The sequence below is a fragment of the Plectropomus leopardus genome, chromosome 4, assembly GCF_008729295.1.
Source record: "Plectropomus leopardus isolate mb chromosome 4, YSFRI_Pleo_2.0, whole genome shotgun sequence".
Classification (NCBI taxonomy): domain Eukaryota; kingdom Metazoa; phylum Chordata; class Actinopteri; order Perciformes; family Serranidae; genus Plectropomus; species Plectropomus leopardus.
The window spans coordinates 26,303,552-26,329,087 of record NC_056466.1 but is presented as its reverse complement, the minus strand read 5'-3'; the positions used below and the strand labels follow the sequence as shown (position 1 = coordinate 26,329,087).

At 39.2% G+C, this 25,536-nt stretch overlaps 2 protein-coding genes across 7 annotated transcripts in view; one reads left to right on the top strand and one right to left on the bottom strand.

Annotated features, from left to right (window-relative positions):
* Window positions 1-3,993: 3,993 nt before the first annotated feature.
* Window positions 3,994-7,400, top strand: LOC121941460 (UPF0450 protein C17orf58 homolog). Its single transcript, XM_042484245.1, is given in 5 exon segments — window positions 3,994-4,189; window positions 5,839-5,925; window positions 6,224-6,415; window positions 6,790-6,879; window positions 6,882-7,400. Coding segments are annotated over 4 exon segments (435 nt in total). The 5' UTR covers window positions 3,994-4,189; window positions 5,839-5,867; the 3' UTR covers window positions 6,977-7,400.
* A 6,731-nt stretch (window positions 7,401-14,131) lies between these two features.
* LOC121941842 (nucleosome-remodeling factor subunit BPTF-like) overlaps window positions 14,132-25,536 on the bottom strand; it is a 56,337-nt gene continuing 44,932 nt past the window's right edge. For 5 of the 6 annotated variants that reach the window (XM_042484742.1, XM_042484744.1, XM_042484743.1 and 2 more), the window contains 6 exons: window positions 25,103-25,464; window positions 24,233-24,406; window positions 23,764-23,956; window positions 22,711-22,795; window positions 19,095-19,281; window positions 14,132-15,155 (listed from right to left, as the gene is read on the bottom strand). In XM_042484742.1, the coding sequence (XP_042340676.1) occupies window positions 15,119-15,155; window positions 19,095-19,281; window positions 22,711-22,795; window positions 23,764-23,956; window positions 24,233-24,406; window positions 25,103-25,464 (1,038 nt within the window). In that variant the 3' untranslated portion in view covers window positions 14,132-15,118. Of the gene's footprint in view, window positions 15,156-15,292; window positions 16,123-19,094; window positions 19,282-22,710; window positions 22,796-23,763; window positions 23,957-24,232; window positions 24,407-25,102; window positions 25,465-25,536 lie in introns of those variants that run through there. The other variant, XM_042484745.1, reaches the window with a different exon arrangement.

Sequence of the window (25,536 nt, the reverse complement as noted above, 5' to 3'; positions counted from 1 at the left end):
TGATGCTCTGTCAATTATTATTTTTTAAATTATTATTATTATTAGTATTAGTATTATTAGTATTATTATTATAAACTAATGCAATTCATTTTAATGCTATCCTTGCATCTGTCTATTTGTCTCATATCACTTTAACCGAGGGGTCTGGTAATTCCCCAGGGGTCCCTGAGAGAGTACCAGGGGATCCCCCTCAAAATGGACAATTGTTTATTTTCACTACTTAATTCACTAAAGAAATGAGCCCAATATGAATCATAAGAGTGACTATTCTGATAATCGGTTTTACTTCCTCTTGCATTTTTTTCCTCAGCTGTGACATAGTTCACATCTATCGAATTCCGGTCTGACTCAACCAAACAACCAAAATCTCTTCAGATGAAGGTCCCTGAAGCAAAATCTTATCAAATGGGGATTGTAACCTAATGTGCATCAGTTGAGGGGTCCTTGACATTAAAATGATGCATGCCAGTTGTCTAGTTAAGTTGTTTTTTTTTAAATGGAAATGGTTGAAAATGGAATAACAGGAGCAACTGTGTGTCTGGTAAAACTATTAAAGACACTTCACCTCGAATAAATATGCACAGTTCCAGCACCATGTGGGGAAGCCCCAGGTCCTTCCTTTGTAGCAGATGGCAAAATATGAGCCCATGATGGTCTGAGAAAAACCTGATTCATGTCTTTATGTGTAAGTGAAGAGCAGCGCAGCAGAAATTACCAAGTAAAAAATAGCAACTGAACTGTGATTTCACAACTGCATGAGAGAAACTCCGCTGAGCCTCAAGATAGAGTGCTGAAAGCTCTGTATTTTTTAAAGTATTTACCGGAAACAATGGTATGTCATTATTTTTGCATTGATTCTACTTTGATAAATTTAATAACACGATACATTTCCTCATTGTGACCACCCAAGGGAAGTGAAGTAACAGTATAAATAACATCAGCTTGTCATTAAAGGGATATTTTGACAATTTCAAACAAAGTCTGTGTCACCGCATTTTGGGAAGTAATGCAGATGACTGTGCTGACATTGCTGCGACTCGTGCCCACCATTATCTCAGTCACAGCCTCAGCCTGTCACTACTTTGTAATTAAATGTTTTATCACCTTTTTCCTTTTAAAATGATCAAATTATTTTGCATTTATTCACATATTTTTATTTTATTTTTCTATATATCCTAAAAAAAATTACACTGTTGAATGCTGTTTGACTTACTATATTATTACATTTTTGATGATTTTTGGACAACGTATAACATTTTTGGCGATTTTTGTAAGACATACTATACTATGACGTTTCTGATGATTTTTGGATGACATCTTAAAGTAAGACATTTTTTATGAGTTTTGGACGATATATTATACTATGACATTTTTGATGATTTTTGGACAACATCCTAAAGTAAGACCCTTTTTTATGAGTTTTGGACAATATACTATACTCTGTCGTATTTGATGATGTTTTGACAGCATATTATACAATGACGTTCTTGATCACTTTTGGACGACATACTATACTTTGACGTTTTTGATCATTTTTGGAGGACATGCTTTTACTATGACGTTACTATATTAATCATTCTTATATGTTGTCTGACTGTTGCACAGCATGTTCTTGTTCTTGCAAAATAAAAAATAAAAATAACGACCTCTAAAGAACAATTAGGCGCTCTTTTAAATGTATTCTCTTTTCATTTATTTTCTTATTTGATTACTTCAATTGGTGACTATATTTAGTAAGAATAGGTCTGGAAGGTCTTTATTTGACAAATAATGTGTTGCAGTTCCACACTGCGACCATCAGAGGGCAGTAAAGACTGATTATTAAATACACCCAGGTACAGTGTCACCTTCAGCTCCACTAGAGAGGTTGTTATAACTTACCCTGAAGCGAAAGGGTATTTTATATTTTCTAATAAAATCTCAAGAAAGCAAGTAAAACATCAATTCAGAAGATTTAAACATTGAGTTGGACACCAGAAAACAGAAGCAGAACCTAGTTCAATTTTACATAAAATAGGCCTACTACCTGGAAAAATAAAGAGAATTTCTTGACAGATCCAAATTTCCCCACATACATTATTATAAACAACAACAGGAGCCTTTTTTAATCAATTTATGAATGAAAGGAGTGTAATGTCGAAGTGTTTACGTCTGTGTAAGGGACGTCCCACCATCTCCCCTTCCACCCCATCCCATCTCATTCCTGAGCAGCCTGTATAAAAATCCCAGGAATCCCCCTTCTGTAGCAGACAGACCTGAACGTGTGTCCACACTCAACATCCAGGATGACAGGGATTATTCTGCTCATCTTATTTCTGGGCTTTCCTCTTTGCAACTCAGAGGAGCATGTTTGTGAACGGTGAGTACACTTTATTTTTGTTGGTTGGCTCTTTGGAGTTAGTTGTACATTTTAATGTGTTAAAGAAAAACTGGTTTTCTTTTACCTATACTTTTACTTGTTGCTTTACGTTACTTTCTTTTTAATTTGAGTCTATTGATTGTACAATCAGACTTTCACAGCAGCATGCTCAGTGTGGGATTTACATTTTATTAAGGGTGGGGAAAAATTGATACAGTACAGTATCACAGTATTTAAAATCAGTTATTAATATTGCAAATACAAATTCCACTTTTGGTGAGATGAACAGACCAAAAATTTAATCTTATTAGATAATACAGATTCTTGACATCTCTCTACCTGTGAAAGAAACTACAAAAAGAGGTAATTTTGTCTTTAAAATTCCCATTAGTAAATGTTACATCCCAAAACAATTATAATGTGATTTAAGATAAAAACGCTAAGTGAGTAGCCTTATAGTTGACATAATAAAAGCTGATATCCTAGCTGTAGATTCTTAACAAGTTAGACATTTCCATCCAGCAGGCCAATTAGTGTCATACTGTAGAAGAAAGTGTCAAGTTCTCAACATGAAAGTTACTGATAAACCTCCAACTGAAATATTAAACAAAGAGTCTCATACTTTATTAAGCTAAATGAAAAATCCTTAGACAGGAAATATTCTTTCTTTCAAGCGTATGTATGAAATATGAAAGTAGCAGAGGACTTTTATTTTGACCAAATTGTCTTGTGAAGCACTTAGTAGCATCTGTGTTTGAAAAGTGCTACATTTATCATTATTGTTAGTCTTATTATTATTAATTAAATACTACATTTAGACCATAATTTGATGCAGAAAAGGCAAAAAAATGCTCAATAAAAATTCACCAGAATGCAGGAAAGGAAGTGTTTGATGCTCAAAATTTTCTGGACGAGAACCCCAAAAGCTTTTATTATTAAAAGGCCTATTCTGATTTTTGAAAAGTATTTATAACCTAGATATTTAGAGATAACATTTTGGGCCACCAGGACTAACGACACCACCGATCCACAGCTACCATAAATATTAAATGAACCCACATGGCTTATTGTGGGAGCAGAGGGGCTTTCATATTAAACTAATACACCATATCAAGTTGAAGAAAATGTCTAACCGAAGTACAACTTTTTGTTTGTGTCAACCCAGAGCTGTACACCTTGATAGAAAAGGGTCAGAGTAGCTTTGTAGATCCACCTCCGAGCAACCAGAGCCGGCTGGTGGTCAAAGAGCCCTCCCTGCCCATCAACGAGCTCCTAGAGAAGAGTAGCAAGGCCAGCGAGTCCAAATTCACCCTCCATCCTCTCCCCTCTGCCGTCTGGCCAAAGCACACCGACCTGGCCCCCATCCCCCCCACCACGGCCCCCACGGCCCCCACAACAAGAGCAAAAAGGCCACAAGAGCGACCGTCTGATAGAGCACAACAGCGAGAAGACCAGAGGAGAAGTTGTTGGTTTGCTTCCCAAAACACCGTTGACGGGGGCTGCAGCTGCTGCCACCAACCGCACTGTGCAGAAAACCAACCAGGACGCCCAGTCCAACATCGGTCCTCCTCAGCAGATGTGACCAGATGGACACTCCAACTCCAGACCCAGGGGTCCCCCCCAACACACAGCCTCAGCCGCACCAACCGGCCCAATCGCCGCGCAGAGATCCCCCCAACCGAAGACTGGACCCAGAGGAGAACCGGCCGGGAAAGTCCAGTCTCTATCAGACAGGTATCGGTGCAGCGACCAGGAACAACAGCCGCCCACCTGTCGTCTTTAACCGGCGCTCCTCCAGCCTGCTCTACCAGTTTGACATCCTGAGGCGAGGTATGAGAGCGTTTTGTTGTGTCCTGACCTTGGAGGCTGACCTGTATATTGATACAGAGCTGTGCACGGCGTCTTTGAATGTTACATTATCGAACTTAAACTGAATCATTTTTTATACTCCTCTACATATTTCAAAAGATTGAAATTATGTAAGAGTTTAGCCATCTGGGGGAGGTCTTTGATGCTCAGTATCATAGTATTTATTACAGTAATATCCTGTAAAATATAATATTACATAATCACAGTGACAAATGACCCAGACTTCATGAATACAATATTTTTTGTATTAGTCACTAAAAGAAAAAAGAATCTGCATTTGGATTTCCTGCATAACTAAAAGAGGCTTGTGGTAAAATCTGATTACAAAAGGGGCTAACTGGATTTTAACACCAAAATTTCCACGTTTTTGAAAAAAAACTCATAAGAATGCTCAGAATCCAAATTTGTTGGTTAATCCAGCCCAACGTTGTTTACGTGGGATTATATTTTGAACTTTGATATCAATGATGAGCATTTTTTTGGACCTATTTCCCCCTTTAGTGTTAGTGTCATAATTTTAAGTGCACCCACTTGATGCCCCTTTCCCCACAGCCTGTCAAATGCCTGTATCCCCCAGGATACAGAAACCATTTAAGGGCTACAATGATAAATAGCAGGTAAAAAAAAAAAAAAAGTTTTTCGGATTTGGGTGTGAACTGTCTCTTTAAGGCCCATTGTTTAACACACACACACACACACACACACACACACACACATACGTAGAATATACATACTATAATTCTTATATTACACATAGAATATAAGAATTATAGTTTTTATTGTTATATTATTTTCCGTGATTTAAAAAAAAAAAAAAAAGTAACTAATTTTCATTAGTCATTTCCTTGTCATCTTTTCCCAATTTCTTGCAATTTCCAGTGTATCTCTTGTCACATTGCTCATTGCAATTTGAACAAAATCAAACAAATTTGGTCAGGTTTCAAAGGTTTAAATGCATATGAAAAGCACCTGAATGCTATGATTTCTCTCAAGGTTTTAAAGGGTTAACATGCTGATCATGTCATTGATATATTCTTGGCTTGAATCCTGCTGGGATCTTGCTGTATGTAACCCTACATCTCTAGTATTTCCTGTCACTCTCTGCTTTACTCCTGTCAAATAAAACCTACAAAACACCACATAAAATGGCTAAAAAACATATACATCTGTTTTTACTTCTAAGGAAAGTCATAAAGTAATATCATATACACTAACACACAGAGTTCATAGAGTTCACACAGAGAGAGATAATGACAATGATGATGGTTTGAAGCTTTCCACTGGTAGTTAGTGAACATCCCTCGCCACTAATTACAACCATCTCCCTCAAATCTGGCTGTCAATGTTTCTCTTTGTGTGCAGCGAGGTTGTAAAGATGCAAAGCAAGTGAGACGCTCCTCATATTGTAATAAGAACAGAAAATGTAGCACGGCTGTGATCCCATCACATACACGTCACCTCCTCCAGTCCCATGTGGAGGAATGTGACGCCTGGGTTGTGTAATGACGGCCTTGTTCTTTTCTAATGACGCTGGAATGAGAGTCTGGAATACAGTCACTCGTTTTAACTCATCCCCTCATTCTGTCCTTTGCTTGTCTTCCTCTCCACAGAGTCCGACTTCACACATGATGCTTTCTGCATGAGCGAGTGCAGGAAGGAGAAGGAGGAGAGGGAGTATTACTGCTACAGTGAGTTTGGTATGTTGACACAAGAGACAAAGAGTTTGTCAAAGGTAGACAAACAAAAATTAAATGCAGGATTTGCTTCAAAAGCCTTGACCAATTAAGCCTAACTAAGCTAAGATAAGCTTACAGGCTGCTGGTTGTAGCTTCTTATTTTTTAGACAAACATGGAGGTGGTATCAATCTTCTCATCTCACTCTGGGCAAGAGAGCAAATAAGCATATTGTTAAACCATTCTTTTACAAAACATACATCTAAATAAAAATTTTCAGCTTTTTGACCTGTGCTGTTTTTTTTTATGTTTCTTAAACAGCTGTAAATGGGATAGTTCACGATATTGATGTGGTGCGTAAAGGAATACGTCTCATTACATTGATGGTGAGCAGCGACGGTTTCTACAAGATGAGTCGTCTCTACGTGACCCCAGACAGCTTTTTCTTCAAAGTTCGCCTTCTGGTCCTGGACACCTACAAGTGCAGCAAGCCCTGCCCCGACATCAAACTCGGTGAGTGCAGCGGGGTCGCTGAAAAACCCCATAAAACAGGATCAGATAAGAAAATCTATTTAGTGCAGGAAAAGAATGAAACTATAGTACTAACTGTGAGAGTGTATCTATTAATTATAAAGCTGTAGTTTGATTGATACTTAAGATGAGATATGAGATAGAGGTTGTACATCGTGGGACATTTACGCAGATGTGTCAAGACTCATAAATTAAGAAGTCTTTAACAAGCTTCTGCCAAAATATTCGTGTGTGGGATGTGGGTATCTGTTTTCCTGAGATCAGCAAAACCAGTAACACACTTTGTTTACTGCAAACATGAAAAATGCTTGACTTTGCACTTTTTCACTTCTACATTTCCCCTATCTGTTCCCAAGGGACCAGATACATCATAATGGGACAGATCTACCACCGGAGGCGCCACCTCCCCACTGACCTCCTGAACCTACTGGGGGGTAAACTGAAACCGGAGACGGACTCCTGCGGAGCAACAACTATGTCAAGAGATTCAACAAACGGAGGCACCAGAAAGCCCTGGAGGCCACCCGCTCCAGGTGTAGGTGAACCAAAGATAAGACTATCGGCCCCTGCTGCAGGGGAAGAGACATTGCAGCTTATTTGAACTGATCATAACTAATAACCCCTCAGTGTTGTGCAAGACGGAAGAGATTTTGCAGAGGGCATGGATTTATTTTCATATGGACTGCTATGATGTATCCTTATCCTGGTTTATCTTTTTTACTCCTCCGTAAAGTTCCTCAAGTACTGACTTGTGGTGTCTTTGATAGAAACACAAGCAGCTTCAATTAAATGGATTTTTCAAGATCAGTTTTTAACATCTGGGAAATCAAACCTATCCGTTAATATTTTTCATAAAACAGCAACTTCACTCAAACTCCTCATTCATTCATGGCTGGTTCATGAAGTCCCAAAATTGCTGATCTAAAGAACATAGATTTGAACTCAGAGTATGCCTTCGACATGCTTTTCATAGGGAAGATAAGAAGTCATTTTGGGGCACTTTTGGTATTTTTTAACAGGTTTAAACAGACAGTATTAGAGCTGACAGGACACTAGGAGACAAAGATGACACAAAAGTATCCAATTGGACTTGAATCAGGCATGTTGCAGTTCATTTGGGGCTCTTAACCCTTAAGCCACTCGGATGCCCAAAAATACATCATTTTATTAAAGGTATCTCCTGTCACTGCTATGCAGACGGTGTTCAATTATACATCTCAATTAAAGGACAGGTGTGTAGGATTTAAGGGGGACTAAAAGCAGAAATGTGTATGGGTCTATCTTTTTCCACACTATAATACAAACACATTTATGAACATGCATACAGATAAGATCGTTGGTTCATTGTTTTTCTAGCTCCCATATTTAACCCCTTGAAACTTGGATCGACATCACTTTTCTTGAGCTGAACCATGAGCAAATTCTTTCAAAAACATGGCAACTTGGTCAGAAATTTCCCACAAATTGCAATAAAAGTATCTTTTTAAAAGGTAGGGGAAAATGTCTTAAAGCTATTGTTTATAATTACCATAAACTAATTTATTTTTACAGAATTATTATTATTTTAAGCACCCTTCTTCCAGGTCATTCCCCTCTTTTAAACTTTGCCATGTTGTTTGTTTGCTTGTTTTTTGTTTTCAAGTAGCTTTCATGTACTTTTTACAAATTTCTGGCTAATTTCTGTTTTTGAAAGAAATCAAGTTGCCCAGGTTTAACAACACCTTTTTCATCAACGATATGGAAGAGAGATTTATTTCCAGACAAGCACACTTGCTTTTCAAAATAATATCAATTGCTCAGTACTTTGAATCTCATTGTAAAAATCCAATATTTAATCATTTTGGAAACTGATATGGGAGCGAAATGTTGTACTGCACAAAGAAGTATTGTTTTGTAACTCTTGATCCCGTGCATGTTGTCGCTGTGGTTGTTATTTGTAAGCAGGAAATGCACTATTATTGTTACAAGGACCAAAGGGAGGGAATGAAGGGCCTGAAAAAGCAGCAACAAACCTCAGAGGAGGACGAGGAGGAGGGAGAAGAGGGGAGAGGGAGAGCACAGGACCTTTGCTTGTCATGAGAGCGGCTTATTTTTCTAACTTTAATTATATGTCAACGATGAAATATCTGCCCGAGTAGACTGGGACATCAAAAGGGGCCTTGCTGAATGAGGAGGGGTGTGTGTTGTTGTAGGGACTAAGCCATAAATCTAATCGCAGGAATCTGATCCCTCTCTGCACCTGGACACATGACTTGGAGAGAAAAAAGTGCCTCCGTCACAGCTCCTCTTTGGGAAAGCTCTTGTTTTCTTGCTTACACACAAACATGTCCTCGTCTAGAAGGGCCAAAACTTAAAAAGGGACATTTTGGAGGATGAGAGAGACAAGGTGGAGGAGAAACAAAGAAGGTTATGTAAAATGACAGGAAGAGGGTGTTAGGTCTGTGTTTCTGAAGGGATAGCTTCTTATTTAATCAGAAATCCCTGGCTTGATTGTAGTACGACCCTGAGCTCATGCTTCTTATCAAAGGGAAAACTTGCACTGAATGCTTACATTGCTTTACCATACACAAAAACAATAAAAATGTGTATTTTTTTGTACTCAACGACCCTGTGAGAAATTATTTTGTCTTTAAACCAACCCTCCACCAATGCTATCGCATACATCTGCCCACTGACTGAAACATCGATCCTCCTTATCTTTCCCAGTGATTGCATGGGAAGGAGCCCCCGACGCAGGACGCTCTAATTAGAGTTTAACAACCATGGTCTCTGTCTTGCCTCCGGGAAGAGAGACTGACTTGGGAACTTGGACGTGGAGGCAGGCAGGGCTAAGCCTCTTTTCTCCCCCTCTGTCCGTCTGTCAGCTCGGCCGCTCAGTTCCCAGGCTCGAGGAAGACTCTATCTGGGATCAGTGCTGGAGGGAACAGATGCAGGCGGGCAGGAAACAGGAGCCCGCTCCACATCTTGGCTACTATCGCAGCAGGAGGACATTCCTCATTGCAGAGGATGTAAAGGAGGAGAAGGAGGAGGGAGAGAAAGCTGGGGTGTTAGGAGAGGGAGGTGGGAATGTCTCTAAATTGCTTCCTGTGTGATAGTCCCCCAAGCCACAAGGAGGGAGTGAGAGAAGGAGACGATGGGTGGTGGATTTAAAACCACTCGGGGCTTGTGGCCATCTGCGGCACTCACGGCGTCCATGCGAGCCTCTGGATTCATTTAGCGGTTTGAGTCGGGACTGAAGAGAGGGAGGTAAGGGAGGAAGGGTGTGAGAGGAGAGCGCAAGGTCAACCTTGGAGGTGGTTTTTATGTGTTGTGTTGGTAATTTGATCACAGGAAGTTTGTATGAGTGTGTTGGGGGTCATGACCTTGTTGTTCAGTGCTCGCAAGTGTGCACACTTTTCCATTAAAGCTCCAGATAATTGACAAGAGGCTGGAACATGGCATGTAGGACATGACTGACCCACTGAGGGCCCGAGGGAAAAATGAGCTGTGGGCCCCGACTGAACCCCCTTCTTCTTCCAGTCTCTGTAGTAATTAGTGATTAGTTTGTTGTTACTTTATCAAGTACAATGCATAAACTTACACTGTTTAATGTAAATATATATACATATATATATGTGTGTGTGTGTGTGTGTGTGTGTGTGTGTGTGTGTGTGTCTGTGTGTCCGTTTGTTCAACAATGGGCCTTAAAGACAGACAGTTCACCCCAGAATCCAAAAATATATATATATATTTTTTTTTTTTTACCTGCTGTTTATCAGTCTTGCCATTAAATGGTTTCTGTATTCTAGGGATAGGTCAGATTTTGAAAAAATAAAAATAAAAAAAAATCATGAAATCCTGTAATTTTAACCTAGATACATGAGAAAGTGGCAATTAACTTATTTTCCAAAATATTTGCATGTGCCTGTCCATTTAAGGGCTAGATTACTTTGGTGTGAGTTCCTGAGGTGACACCCATCTTGTGGTACTAATTCGATTCAAGATAATCCACAGACCTTGTTGTGAGCGGTTTCATGAAGGGACTACGGGATGTAATCACTAGTTTCATCATGATACTGTATTTAAAAAATTCTTTAGACAACAATTTGCCAGTATCACAAAGTCTGCCATGATACAATTTGGATTCAATTCAAATCAGGGGCCTGCGATCTACATGAGATTATATTATATGTCCATTTAACACAACCTGTTACAGAAGAAGCTGCCCCCCTCCTTCTTTTTTTTTTTGCTTTGGTCATAGAAGATAAAAACAACATATAAATACTTGTAAATAATTAAAACTGGTTCATTCTGTCAGAAAACCCTTTCTGGAAAAATTGTTTTCATTTTACCTCAAATCATGATCTTTTTCCAAAAACTTTAGGGCAAATTTTTACCAAAAGCCATTGAACATGGATTAAAGACAATATCCCTAAACCAAAGTATAAAACTCAATAACTGTCAAGGTTCATATACAAAACAACTGTCTTTTAAGTCATGTTTTACCCCACATATGAAACATGCTAACATTATTAGCATAAGTCAATGGCATTTTACATTGCATACATTAGCCTAGCAGCCAGCGGGCTTTTTGTATTTTACTGACATGTATTTTACTTTTTTACTCTTTTTACTCACTGTTGGTTTAAGTCACATCATCTCTCGACAAACAACACAGTTGAATTTCAGTCTGTAGGCTTGTTTTTCCAACTAAAAAAATCATTGAAACTGAGCAGTTTATGTTTGTAATGTTGCTGTGAAGTTAGTGTAGTGAGGTGTCCAGCAGGTACGTCGTGTTTCCTGAGTAAAGCTTTTGTTTACATCTGACGTGCTCTATCTGTTGCCCCATACTGCCACTGAAAAAAGTGTCCCCTCTGTGGTCCTGATTTAATCCTGAGTAAATACCTCCTTATCATCTTTCTCTTAGCTGGTGCCATCATCTTCCTGCAGTTGTAAACAGACACAGAATTTCAAAATAAAGGCACATCTGAAACAAGATGATATGGTTCTATGTTTTCACTTTGCATTAATAATAGTGGACCATTGCCTATTTATTTTTAAGATTTTTTATTAATTAAAAAAATGTATTAATTACAAAAGTGCTTTATGTGATGTGTAGTTGTGTGTGGCTGGCTGTGAATGATCTATCTATCTATCTATCTCATTTAATCATAAACACTGACAAATCAAATGCTTTTTCTGCCATTCCCAGTCTGTTAAATGTTTCTTTACATAATATGTAGGTATCGCAGTGGGCCCTGACTCACATCTTTTGTGTGATTCACTCCTTTTTTTCTATCTGAGGAACATTACAGGGCTCAGGGCCATTGAGATGCCAATGAATATTTATGCGTTCATTCTATTTTCTCACAGCCACCATAACTCGCTCTTCACCTGTCTTAGCAAAACATCCTTGGATGACTTTCAAGCAGTCTAAAAAGCTTTTGCAAAGCTTTTGATCGGGTCCTCCAAAAGGTTTCACGTGACAGCGATCTGCGATGAGCAGAGACAGTCAAAGAAAACACAACTCTTTTGGAAACTGGTGTCAAAAACATTACTTTTATTATCTAGGATGAAATGTCCTATCAAGTACAAAAGAGAATCTCTTCGGAGTTGCCACAATCAGTTAAAAACATAGAGTACTTTTTATCTGCAGTTACGTTTCCTCAACATTACTAAAAAAACTGAGAACTTTTCATTGATATGAATAAATAATACAAGAAATGCAATGTCAATATAGAAGTTATGCTGAACTGGTTGGTTTCTTACAAAAAAAAGGAGAAAAACTCTTTACAAGAGTTAACTGTGTCACTCTACCCCCCATTCAAAACCTTTATGCTCACAATATGCAGCACTTTTAATATAAAGGGCAATTTCACCTAAAATGTAGAGTTCACTTCAATTAAAGAGAAAAAATAGACAGTTAAAATATACAGGCGGGCTTAGTTTGCTGGTTCCAAGAGTGAAAAATAAAAGTTTCTACTGCTCTAAAAATCTTTCATCTCTACATATTTGGACAGCCATAATATACAATAGAGATTACAAACAGTGGATGAAACACGTCATCATCAGATTACAAAGTGACAGACATTTGTGTGAAAGACACACAAACACAGTAAAGAAGACAGCAGCTACATTATCTCTCAACTCTGCAAAAACACACAAAGAACGTTACGACCGAAACGGAAACATTTGCCTATTTTTAAACGGTTTTGAACAACTTAAAGACGACTGTGTCTCATGACTGCTCCCCTCCTACAAAACTGATAATCACAGATTACAAAAATGTGCCCAAATATGCTAAAAATGCAGCTATAAAATTTTCATACAAACCCCACGGTACAAAGACTCCCCAGTCCCCACTCAAAGTTTACTCCCAGACATGCTGCCGCAGACCGCAACATAACTGAGTTGATGCTGAGTGGAAAAGTCCATTATCCAATTACTTAACCATGCTTTGAGGGCGAGTTGAGAGACGTATGTGAGCCAACCTGTCAGCTTCAATGAAATATGTTGGAAGAAGTGGCTGATAGATAAGGAGAGAGAGACTTACAGACTCAGCCATCAACAGACACAAGAGCTCGAGAAGAGACAGTGCGCGTATGGAGGAAGGTACAGTACATATGGGTTCATTAAGCCTTGTACGGGTTTCACCTTCCCTGAAGGCCGAACAGTCTCACTTCTTGTCCTTGACCTCCTGAAAAAAGGTCAAGTTTAACAGAAGTGCAGAGCTAGTTAACATTCTTCACTTGCATGTCAGAGGAACACTTAACGGCAAAAGGTTAGAAGAGGGGCAGGATGTGGTGGGTGGGATGACCCGTCCTGGGTGTTTCCTTATGGAAAGTAACATGACGGCCTTTAGACGAAATGAAGACCCTTGAATTACTCGAGCAAGTGCCGTTGACGTCCTTACGTGGTGAGAAATCCAGCTTTAATTACAGCATCAAGCTACTGTGACAGGGAATGTACAGTGAAATGTGCCACTCGGTGGGCTTTATGAGGCTGCTTCATGCTTCATGCAGAGCGACACGGCTGACAAAACAACTGGGTGCAGTGGAGTGAGGTGTGACATGGATGGTGACACACAGATTGGCTGCACAGAGTCGATCTGAAACTGATTAAATGGTGTTTTTTTTCTGGTGGAGAATAAAGCATTGTTTGATCCTACAGTGTCAATAAGATGCTGCTTATTATGGAAGCCCATTGCCGCTAGTATGAAAAAGAAGGAAAAAAAATCATTATGAGAAACTTTCTAAAAAAAAAATGATGCAAATCTATATAATTAAGTTAGTATGTAGGAATAATGTGAAACTTTCTCAAAATAATGACTTTCTTATCTAAGAAAATAATGACACGGCCTCTTAAAAATAAGGAACTTTCCCAAAATGATGAGATGTATCTCATATTAATGAGAAATTTAATCCACATAATAAAGAAAAAAAAGACAACTCAAAATAATGAGTTGGTATTTCAAAATAATGTGAAACTTTCCACACAATATTGACTATAGAATAACATCTTAAAATGAGCTTTCTCAAAACAATGAGAAACTTGGAATAAATAATCAAAATGACTTAATTCAAAATGAGTTACCATCTCACAATAATGTGAAATGTAAAATAAATAATGACATGGTGTCTTAAAATGAGCTTTCTAAAAACTCAAAATAATGATAAACTTTCTGAAAAATGACTTTTCTTGAAATGAGCTTTCCCAAAAAATTCCTAAAAAGACTTTTATGACTTCTTATCTCAACATAATGTGATACTTTTCTAAGAAATGACTTATCTCAAAATGACTTAGTATCTCAAAATAATGTGGAAATTTCCCAAAATAATGACTTACAATCTCAAAATAATTAGAATCGATGCGAAATCATTAATTTCAGAATATTCACTATTTTGATATTGTCTTTTTTTAGATAAATCACTATTTTCAGTTACCAAGTCATTATTGTGAGAAAGTTTCTCCTATTGACTTTTTTTTCCTCCAACCACACTGGCAGAAATGGGCCTTCGCAGCTTTCAGGCATACAGTCGTCGAGTGTGAGGAGAATGAACTCCTGTTGCTGTACATGGATGTGATGCCTGCATTTAGCCACATGAGAAGCATGAAGTGGGCATTTTTCATTTTGACCTCATGAACATTTCCATGTGAGGCAGGGACTGGCCTTTCATGGGATGAGTGTGGTATTCAAGGATGAAATGAAAGTTGCACCTCTGAGTGGGGAGATCAAAGCTGACAATTTGCTATATAGGTTACACAAAAATAGTGATCAGCTACAGAGAGAACGCAACTCTTTTAAGAGTCCGCTGCTGCTGTGACATCAGACTGCCAACGAACATCCAACCGGCCAGCAAATCCACTTTATGTGTTTCACATCTCGATCTTTCTTCTCGTGGATGCACTGGTAGGAACGGCTGGTTGGAATGAAGCGGGCTGTCAGACAGAGTCCGTGGCCGCCCTACCCCCTCGTCTGAAGGTGGGCCTTCCCTGCCGTTATGTCCCGATGACACTTAGGATGAAAGGGGGCTTTTCTCTCCGTGTTGGAGGTTGGGCGCTTTGACACCAGTGCGAGCTGATTTTCAGCTGGGAGCGTGCTCTCCTTCAGAGAGCGCTTAGATTCAGATGCAGCCTGACTTGGACCACGGGGCTTAATCATTCACAAGGCTTGTCTTTTTGACACTTGGATTTTTTAGGAGGGAGCTAAGAGGCTGCTGATTGTAGTTTGTTGTTATGAGACCTACAGAGATGGGCAAAGAGAGGAGGAAGAAAACAGTTGGAAAACTGCTTGTTGTTTCCTTTTTTATTAAAAGCTTTACAATATGACAAAAATATGCACTAGAGGAAGTACAAAAACAAACAAAACAAAAACATGAATTGGATGCCAGTGGGTCAGACACTTTGACAAAGCAGCCATGTTGGTGAAACGTTATCAAAGTGTATGATGTGATGTCGGTCCAACAGTGTATGTACAAGGACTTTTTTTATTTTACACTGGAGACTGTCGAGCTTGCCATATTTAGAACAGGAAAGCTAAACTACATTTTTCTCCAATCTGTCTTTACAGATCCTACCATTATTTCCTTTAGAACATAAAAATAGTCCTTCACGAAAAGATATATTCACATAAAATAACATTATACATGGGTAGAGCCAATAAAAAGTAACTAATAAATGTTGCATGCTTTTTTAAAAATTCTCGGCTAAGAAATGAGGTAAAAATGTTCTGCTGCAGCATGTCCTGACCAATACGATAAACAACAGTTCTGTCAAATTAAAAGATAAGTTATATGAGTGTGGAGCTGAAGTAAGATTTTATAATCAAAATCAATAGCTTTTTGTTTTTTTCAAAACTGAATCTCCAGAAAGAGAATGAGAAACTTCAGATTTTGTCTTACCTCTAACTTAAACATAAACAAAATATCAGTCATCTGTTGCAAGAAGTGTAAGAAAATACATTTTCCCTTGAATTGCTTTGTGTTACCAACATGGCTGCCATTATTAGACAGTAGAAACTTTTTTTTTCTTTCCTTTGTTTCTAAAATAAAAAAAGGATCACACCTTAAGTGTGGCTTGATATATGCACTTTCTTACAAAGTTTTAAACGCTGTTTTAAACAAGTAAAAACAGCAACGTCCGGGATTGAAAATTATTTTTTTTGTTTGTTTTAAGAGTGACCCCGGCACCCAGGGGTTTGACATCACAATCTGCAAGAGAGAGAGAGAGAGAGAGAGAGAGAGAAAAAGAGAGACAGAGAGAGGGAGAGAGAGAGGGAATGGATGGTGTAAATACACGCGGGTGAAGCACATCACCGTTTTAGGCACTTAGCTGGATGCAAACCACAAGACACGCTGAACTAATTAAACATCAGTGATAAAAATGCTCATGGAAACTCTGCGTGTCGAGATGAGACGAGGCTGAGATATCACTACCTCTACCAGTTAAAAGAGCTGTATGCTACATTCAGAGCGTTACTATAGCAACAGATCACTATGAAAAACAACAACAAAAATCAACAAATTTCTATGCAAACACATAATGGAGTAATAGCGTCCTGAGCAGAGAAGGAAGTCATGCTACATCTGCGTGTTGTAATCTGAGCTCCTCTGTAGTTTGTTGTGGTAGGTTGGTCCAGCTGTGCGTGCATGTTGGTGCACGTGTGTATGAGAGACTGACACAGGGGTGGATTTTCACTCTTGTCCCACCCACAAATAAAACCTCCTGTCCCAATCCTATGAAAGAGTAAATTAAAATATCCTGTCCCATCCTGTTCCCATGCTGTGTTTTTAGATAAAGAAAATAGTGTTAGTTCATATTAATACTGCATGTTTATAGATAAAAACAATGCATATTCAATCAACTATACAGTAAACTATTATGCTGAAATAACTCCTAACAGCCCAACAGTTGAAACATCTATACATCTATTTTTTATATGTAATTCTTTATTCATGCTGTTGGCTGTCGCTGAACTCTGCCTTCAATTGTATTTCCTTTTATAAATTAATTGTATGTAAACACAGAGGCAAATTCTGTGTACATGAAAACCTGTCTGATTGTAACTGCGATCACCACATGGCAAATAATCTGCGCTTAGTCCCTTAAATCAAGGCTTACACATAACAGGAATCACTATTAAATTGATAGCTCATGATTTAGTGTGTATCCCTACACTGTATTCATACGGCTGTTACTGCTGATTTCGGAGTGTTATTGTCACGAATGCATAGATTAACACTGTTTGCTCTGTCACCACTGTTTTTGCTGTTTGCAGGTTTTTTTTTTAACCGTTATTTGCTAGTCACCAGCTCAGTCCTGTCCATTTGTATATTTACGTGCCGTCAATCCCAGCTTTGATTTTTGAAACATAGATATGCTCTAAATGTCACATACAACTCATTTAAACACCTGAAATGTTACGCCCCCCCCCACCAGCAAAGTCATATGAATGCATGTATGCAGTATTGTATGACAATATAAATCCACCTGTTGACATAATCTTGCAGTGTGCATCCACCTAAAGCAATCACATCATGCAGCGAGGGCAATGCAGTGAGGTGAGTTTAGAGGCACAACCAGAGAGTAGAGTTATTATTTGCTGCTTCCATACAACCATATGTGAAAAAGCAGCAGTAAGAGCATTAAGGACATTAGGAAAAGAGTAAAACATTTGCTTCAGTCCGATTTGTAAAATGCTTCAGATAATACTGGGCTTTGGTTCTCAGCCTTCACCTGAAAAGTCTCAACCAAGCAGAATCAAGCACTAAGGTTTTGTTTTTGTAGAAATTAATTGGTGGAATCATAAAAAAAAACTTGGCTTTTCACTTGGCTTATTTTGTGCTTTTTGGTTTTAGCTTATTATTCTTTCTAATAGGTACTAAGAGCTAAAATGTGAACTCCACCAAAAACCAGAGAGCAGAAAAATGCATCTTCAGTACATGATTAGAGCTGAAGCAGATATGTTGTTATGGGTGAAAAATCCACTGACTGAAGGCTGCATGAAGATACCAACGTGTGCAGGATCAAGGGTGTGAGTAAAAACTCATACAGGCTGCAGGAAAAAAAATAGGATGGGTATGGAAAGGCATGCATACCACGCAGAGCCACAGTTTTCTTTGCTTTAAACGTTAACTGTGTTTCTGGAGATAGAAAAAGCCTGCACGTTGTATGAGCATTCAGTCATCACCCCAAAACAACAAAAACAAAAATATGACTTTAATGTTTAGAAAAAGATGGTGACCCAGGAAATCAAGAGAAAGAATCAATGAACTCCACGAGCTCACGATACATTTTTTTCCCATGAGAAGTTCAATTTTCTAGCTCGCAATTGTGTATTTACCAAAACTCAGCTCAAAGCAGCATAGATGGAACTGGCTGATGACTTTGGCCTTGCTCAGACTGACAAGCAAAATCTGTCTGACCTTGTTTGATTTTAAAAAGCCAGAACAGCAAAAAAAAAAAATAAAATTTTATATATATAATATATATATATATATATATATATATATATATATATATATATATATATATATGTCTATATATACATATATATATGTAACAGAATTTGAAACAGACAATTATTATTATTATGAATATAGTTTTCCCTAATTTTTGGTCTATTTTCTAATAATCCTCCCCTCCTTTTAAAAACATTTTTTCTTTTTCTTTTGCAATTTGTTAAACATTTCATGCCAAGTTTGTCATTGTCTTTCCCCCCTTTAATTACAGTACAAAAGATGTCAGACCAATTTGCTCAGCTTGTACAAGAAAGCCGATATCAATCTAGGTTACAAAGGGTTAAAGATCACACAAATCTTGGGCACTGGGTAGCTCAGTTGGTAGAGCACGCGCCCCGAATACAGAGGCTACATGTCCCCGTCGCAGCGGCCCCGGGTTCAAATCCGTCGCCGGCCCTTTGCTGCATGTCATCCCCGCTCTCTCTTCCACATTGCCTGTCATCTCTCTAGCTTTCCGATCTAGTAAAGGCTATAAAGCCCAAAAACATATCTTTAAAAATAAAGATCAAACAGGTCTGATTTGTCGGCAGTCTGAACAGAGCCTTAGTATCATTTTTAAAGACTCTTCTGACCTAGCGACTCCCTGTCTTTAAGTGACCTGCTGCCATATTTGTGTTTCTTCTCCCCGTCAGTGCAGATCATCATCATTATCCCCATCTTACCTGCTGGCTTTGAACCCTTTGAGTTTCTGGACAAAGAAGGTCTCCAGAACCTCGGCACACTGGTAGAAGGGCGAGTCGCTGGGGTTGTAATAGCGGCAGTTGTCGAAGATTTTGGTCATGTCCGCTACGAACTCTGTCAGCTTGATGTACTCGCGCTTCTGTATCCTCTCCTCCATAGTGGAAAGGTCTGAGAATAGGGCATTAAAAAAACAGAATTGGTGAACAATTATATGCACAGAATGTAACAGAAACAAACATAAAAACACGCTTGTTAAATCGTGAACTGAGGGACAAACATCACAAAATGCGGAAGCAGCAGATAAATATCTGGCTTTTCTAATCGACATTGTTCCACAAATCAGCATGCCTGCTTCAAAGTAATTGCAGCTTATGTGGCATGTGTTTGACAGGCATTCAAATATGTTTCCTGGGAGCATAGTTCATCACTTTATATGTGACAGCAAAAATCCAAAACCTCTGCCAGCTTTAACCTCGATCGACTCAGCCTTCCAGATTAGTTACTGAGATCTGACCGATTTGTAATTCCTGAGGAGAGCGTCATTATCCGAGTGCTTCCAAGGCGAGGTCTCCCATAAAAAGGAGCTTTTAGTGTTACTAACCTGGTTAAATCAAGTTAGAAACTGAAAAAAAACCCCCCACAGCTAACGAGGAAGCTAACAATCGAGGCTTCATATAATCTCCCGCTGCCGGGGGTTCGCTCTGAGGCTGCGTTTTAAACAAACATATCGGACTCTTAACCTCCTTAACCCCCACCCAGTTGGCCAGGGGCTTACAAACCTCATGGTCAATATCAAAGAACTCCTTCTTCTCTGTCATCAGATTTCATCTCAAAGTCCTCCAAAAACTACCAACGGCTGCAGCTACACCAGCCAAACGCTCCCTCTTTTTTTTTTTTCCTGAAAACCAACAAGGTCTTTTTCTTGCGGTGGAAGGAAGAGGGGAGGACTAGAATTTCCAGGACCACGCCAACAGGAGCTAAGTGTGGGGCTGGTCCGTTTCCACGGGGAGCCCGGCAGACCCGGAGCAACTCATTAACGGTTTGTTTGTATGGAAGTTCAAAAAGGCCCTGCTGACGTAAGTCCCCATTTACATGGGCGGTTTGATCTGAGTTGGAGGGCTTCCTCCCTGCTGGCCTCCTGGTGGCTCGTTGCAGCGTTTCAGACACAGAGACTGGGTGTTGCTTCCAGTAACCTAAAGCAATTATGAAATGAAAACAGCACTACTGAGGCAATTTGATCTTCCGAGTAGGGATTGCTCACAATCCCAGTCTTGGTGATGTGCTGATTCACGAGTCATGGTCTTTATTTTTTCCTACATAACAGAGCCACAAAGTGCAACAGTTAAAGTATGTCGACATTAGTAAAGCCAGTCCACAAAAGATTTGATGTTTTAAGTTTGAGGAGCTCAGCGTTCAGAAAATAGGGCCTGCTTTTCATTATTTTGAATTATTTAACCTAGCAGGGTTCCTATAGCTTACGGTGAGTTAGATTTAAGACTTTTTTAACACTTTTATTGCCAGTAAAAGTAAAATTTAAGACCAATTCACAATAACCAAAACTGAGAGGGTGAGGAAAAAACACAACTGAAATCAATAACTTATTTGGTATAATTTTGCCAAAATGTGCACTTCAACATAAAACATTACTTTTTGGCCAAAAAATTATATGATCCATCAGATCCAGCATCAAATGCTGAAAAAATGTTAAACTTTCTAGAGTGGAACACCTGGAAAACAAACATCATATTATGTTGATCATGTATCTGTTTAGTTTGCCTTGAATAAAGTTAGTTCCTTTTTCATTTAATCAGATGTGGTAAATGTTTATGAGTTTTGTTGGATCCTCTAAACTGATCTGCCTAACGTTAAATATGGAAAACTATTTAAAAAATAAATATTTCCAATTATTTTGAAATTTCACAATGCAATGTCAGAAAAAAGAAGATTTAGAGAAGATAACTTCTCCCCATGTCATAGCATTTTTAAGACTTTTGAGAGATTGATTTAAGACATTTCAATACCAATTAAGGCCTTATTTTTAGATTAATAAATTGAATGCCTTTTAAGACTTTTTACGGGTTTTTTGGGAACCCTGTCTAGGGCTGCAGCTTAATCAATTATTCATTATCTGATAATCCATCAGTCATTTATGATGTCTGAAAAATGTGAGAAAACTTTTATAACAATATCCAAAAGCCTAAGGTGATGTTGTCAAGCTGCTCATTTTGCTTAACCAACAGTCCAAAATGAAAAGCGTTCAAGTTACTATTCATGGGTGGCAGTAGCTCAGTCCGTGGGGGCCTTGGCTTGGGAACCAGAGGGTCACCGGGTCAAGTCTTGTAGCTGCAGAGGTCCCAGTTCATGCCCCTGAGTACTGCCGAGGTGCCTTTGAGTAAGGCACTGAACCTCATCTACTCGGGCTGCCTCACTCTGACATCGCTCCACTCAGTGTAAAGGTCCTGTTTGTGCATTTGTGCATATTTTTGGCCTGTGTACATTTAATCTGCAGAATAACAACAGAGTGGAAAACTAAAATTGCCCCTCTAGGTACTGATAAAGGAATGCTTTCTTTCTACGAACGAGAGTAGAACAACACATTCTTAAATTTGAGGAGGCTAAACTAGCAATTTTGGGGTATTTTATCTTGATAGACTTGAGTTATTACTTGATTTTTGCACTAAAATGTCTAAATGTCACTGAAACAGATGCCAAAAGCCGAAGAAGCACGGCTCGCTGACCCTTTCTGGAATGATCATTACTATTATTGTGCCGCTTTGTCATTAAATGGCTCACAGTGTTGTGTTTAAGGGTTTCCTCAGGAAAAATATCAGCAAGCAAGTTTTGATTATAAAAAAAAAAATCTGGACTTCCAGCTTAAATTTCTACATTTGAATATGCAACATCTGTATAATGCTTCACATTTGTGTTTAATTTCTAGATTTTCCACATTAATATGAATTTTATTCCAAAACTACAGTGACCGATAAGAACAAACATGCTGCAACGGCCCAAACCATTTCTAATGAGATATCCCCCCAGAGGCCAGCAGAACTTTAATGTGTTATTGCATTTGTAGTCAGAATTTATTTATTCATTTATTTATGCATTTTTTAACTTTACATTGTTTCTGTATTTGCAGCCTGTTTGATGTGAGTGTACTTCTTTTGTCTTTCTGCAGCACATTGTTGTATTTGTTTTGTTCCGTACATGTTTTTTTTTTTAAATTGGCATAAATTCTTCAGCTGCAGCATGTTTTTTCTTATGGAAATGCTTTGGGCCATTATAGCACGTGTGCCCTTATTCTAAAGTCCTAAAGGCTATCAATAAAAAGCAGATGTATAAAAAAACTGGGTGAGTCGGTGATAAAACTCGGAAAAAAAGGAGGGGGATGCAGTAAAAGTGAGAACATTTAATATACTCAATATGTGCACACATAAAAGCACTCAGCAGCATAAAGAACACAGAAAAGGTGCAGAGTAGCTGCTGACCCAAATTATCTAGAGGTTAACTTCCATGGAGAGCAGCTGAGAAACCTTCAATTACAAATCTTGTTGTTAGCATCGTGTTTATGTGCCTTTACATATTTCCTTCACTCACCCATTGGTTCCTTTATAACCCTGTAGTAGTCTGGGGCGTCGTTTGTGTCCACCGGCTCCAGGAATGGCCATGCCATTTTATGTGCCTGCGGAGGAGGGCGGGGCCGAGAGGGAGAGATACGGAGAAAGACAAGACACTTGAGAGAGCTGAAACCACTGAAGAAAAACAAACAGCACCATGAAAATGACACTGGAAGCAGGTGGGTCAACACAGATGTTCTCTCTTACTTTCGTCCACAATTCTAACTCTGCTTTGCTCACACATACACAGACCGCTGGAGAGGAGGAGAAAATGAGGGGAGAGGAGGCGGGAGGAGAAAAGGAAAAGAAAGGGAAGCTAGAAAAAAAAAGGCAGAGGCCAGGCAGCTGTCCAAGTAGCGCTCTGGGGAGCCGAACCCATCAGATAAGAGAGACACAGTGGACTTTTGTTTGCTGCTCTTACACTGTAGTCTGTTAGTGTTCGGTCTATTGCTTGTGATAAAATTACAGCTGAACCGCCGCTTCTGCTTCCACTACTGCTGAGTGTCCATGTATTTGTACAGTAAATATGCAGTGATGTAGTAGACACTTAAACCTCTCTGATATTTACATTCATACTGTAGCGTTTTAATAATAATAATAATAATAATACCTTTATACAGGAAAATGCAGCCCAACGTGCTTTACAACAAAAAAATTACATGCACCGCGTGCTTTGCATGATAAGACATAAAGACATGATAAAACCTGGATGTGAAAATCAGATAAGATCAGAACAGAATACATAGGATGCATCTTCACATGGATACCCACGTGATAATTACTAATAAAAGTAAGACTAAAATGAGGATAAAAGTAGAATGCACAGAATGCAAACCATAAGATGGAAAATAAAACCCAGAGAGATAATACTAATAAAAATAAAGCTCAAAATAGATAAAAGAGGTGCAGCAGTGCAAAGCAAATTGCAAAAACAGTTAAGTCCGAGCTGGTTAAATGCTAAAGTGAGGAGACACCTGAGAGGCCACAAACATTTGCATGCACACGTTTGCGCTTCAACAATGAATCTATTTACCTGTAAGGAACGCAGGATTCTCCGCAGGCCCTCGTAATCCTTGTCAGTGAGCGGCGTGAAGACTGTCATGGCGTCCTCCGTTGACTGACATTGCGGGCACACGTATTCATCTATGTGGTTGGCCTCGCTCTGCAGGATGCCCACACAGCGACCGTGGTACCAGTTCTGACACCGGTCACAGCCGATGTAGAACCTGGGTGGGCAGGAAGTACTATTACTTGTGATGTAGGTCCCTTTGTAATGTTTTTCAATGTGCTTTATAAATAAAGAAATTATTATTAATAATGAAGTTTGATTCTAAGTGTGTCATGCCAGTTGGCAGCGACAGATGTCTGGCGTGGGTTTGAACTTCATGTCACATACTTCTATTGAAAATGACTTGAAGCCTGTTGCTGTGTAACTGTGTAGTGTGAACACAGCATGAGGCAAACAAACATAACCACAGACACACACTCCTGCAGCTCCTTACTGGGACTCGTCGTACGGCGTCTGACAGATGCAGTAAAGCTCCTCTGTGCTGCCCTCCTGGCCTCGTTTACACTCCACACAGATGTAGTCGTCCATCTTCTTGGCCTCCTTCTCCGTGATGCCGACACAGTCTCCGTGGTACCAGTTGGTACACAAGTCGCAGCCAATGTAGAACCTTCGGAGGGAAAACAACGGTGTTTTAACCAGTCACCTGCTGTAGAAATGGACTAGTTTACAGTATGTCAATAAATATAACAAACATTATCATGGCTTTTAACCATTTTTAAACCGTTTTAAATCAGATGTTGACTTGCAGTAGATTATATTGTTTTTTTTACTTTTATGTTTCCGCAACATCTGAAGACAGTGATGCCTTTATTAGTTAAAGGGACACAGTGAAAAGAGAGAGTGAATATAGCAGAAAGGCAACATGCAGAAACATTTTTTTGTGTCTTACGCTGTAGTATATGACAGAATTATTGCAATTAGCAAATAAGGTTAGGAAGTCGGCTGCATAAGTGACGTCTGAACATCAACTTTAAACAAAATTCCACCCCTCATCCTAATGTTGATTCTACGACCAGTGCTTGCTAACTGGCTGAATGAATGCTCTACACTTGCTGCTGCAGTCTGGAGGCTTGTGTTTGACCAGTCTGCAAAGTGCAGTACCGAAAATCTACTCTTATAGTTTCTGAAACACTGAAAAGTACATCTGCAGATGAAATGTGGGTTAATTTCTTACAAAAATTCCTGGAAAAGTGTTTGTTTGGATATTAATAATTCTTAATCGGGGAAATCTTTATCTGACGCAGAGTTTAACTATGGCTATGAAAAAAAAACATCTAAATTAAAAAGTACTGCGTCATCATACTTGGTCTCGTCGTAGGGCGTCTTGCAGATGCAGTAGAGCTTGGTGTCCTTTTTGCTCTCCTTGGTGCTCGTTGTTGAGATCATCTTCTTCTTCTTGGACTTTGCCGACGTCGCAGTCTCCCTCTCCCTCTCCCTCTCCTCCTCCCTTTTCCTCTTGTGTGTGGCGGTGACGCTCGTGGTGAGGTGGTGCTGAGAGGTGATGCCATGTGTGTGTGCCAGATTATGCTGCTGCTGCTGCTGCTGCTGCTGGTTGTGGGCAGCAGCGGCGGCGGCGGCGGCTGTGGCCTGGGCAGCCTGCTGGGCTGCAGCCTGAGCTCTCTCCTTCTCCCTCCGAATCCGCAACAGGTCCCTCTTTAGCTCCTCCTGAGGAGTGTAATGTCAGGGCAGATGGGGTTAAAATGGAAAGAGAACCCCTTTAAAATTTAAATTCTGTCA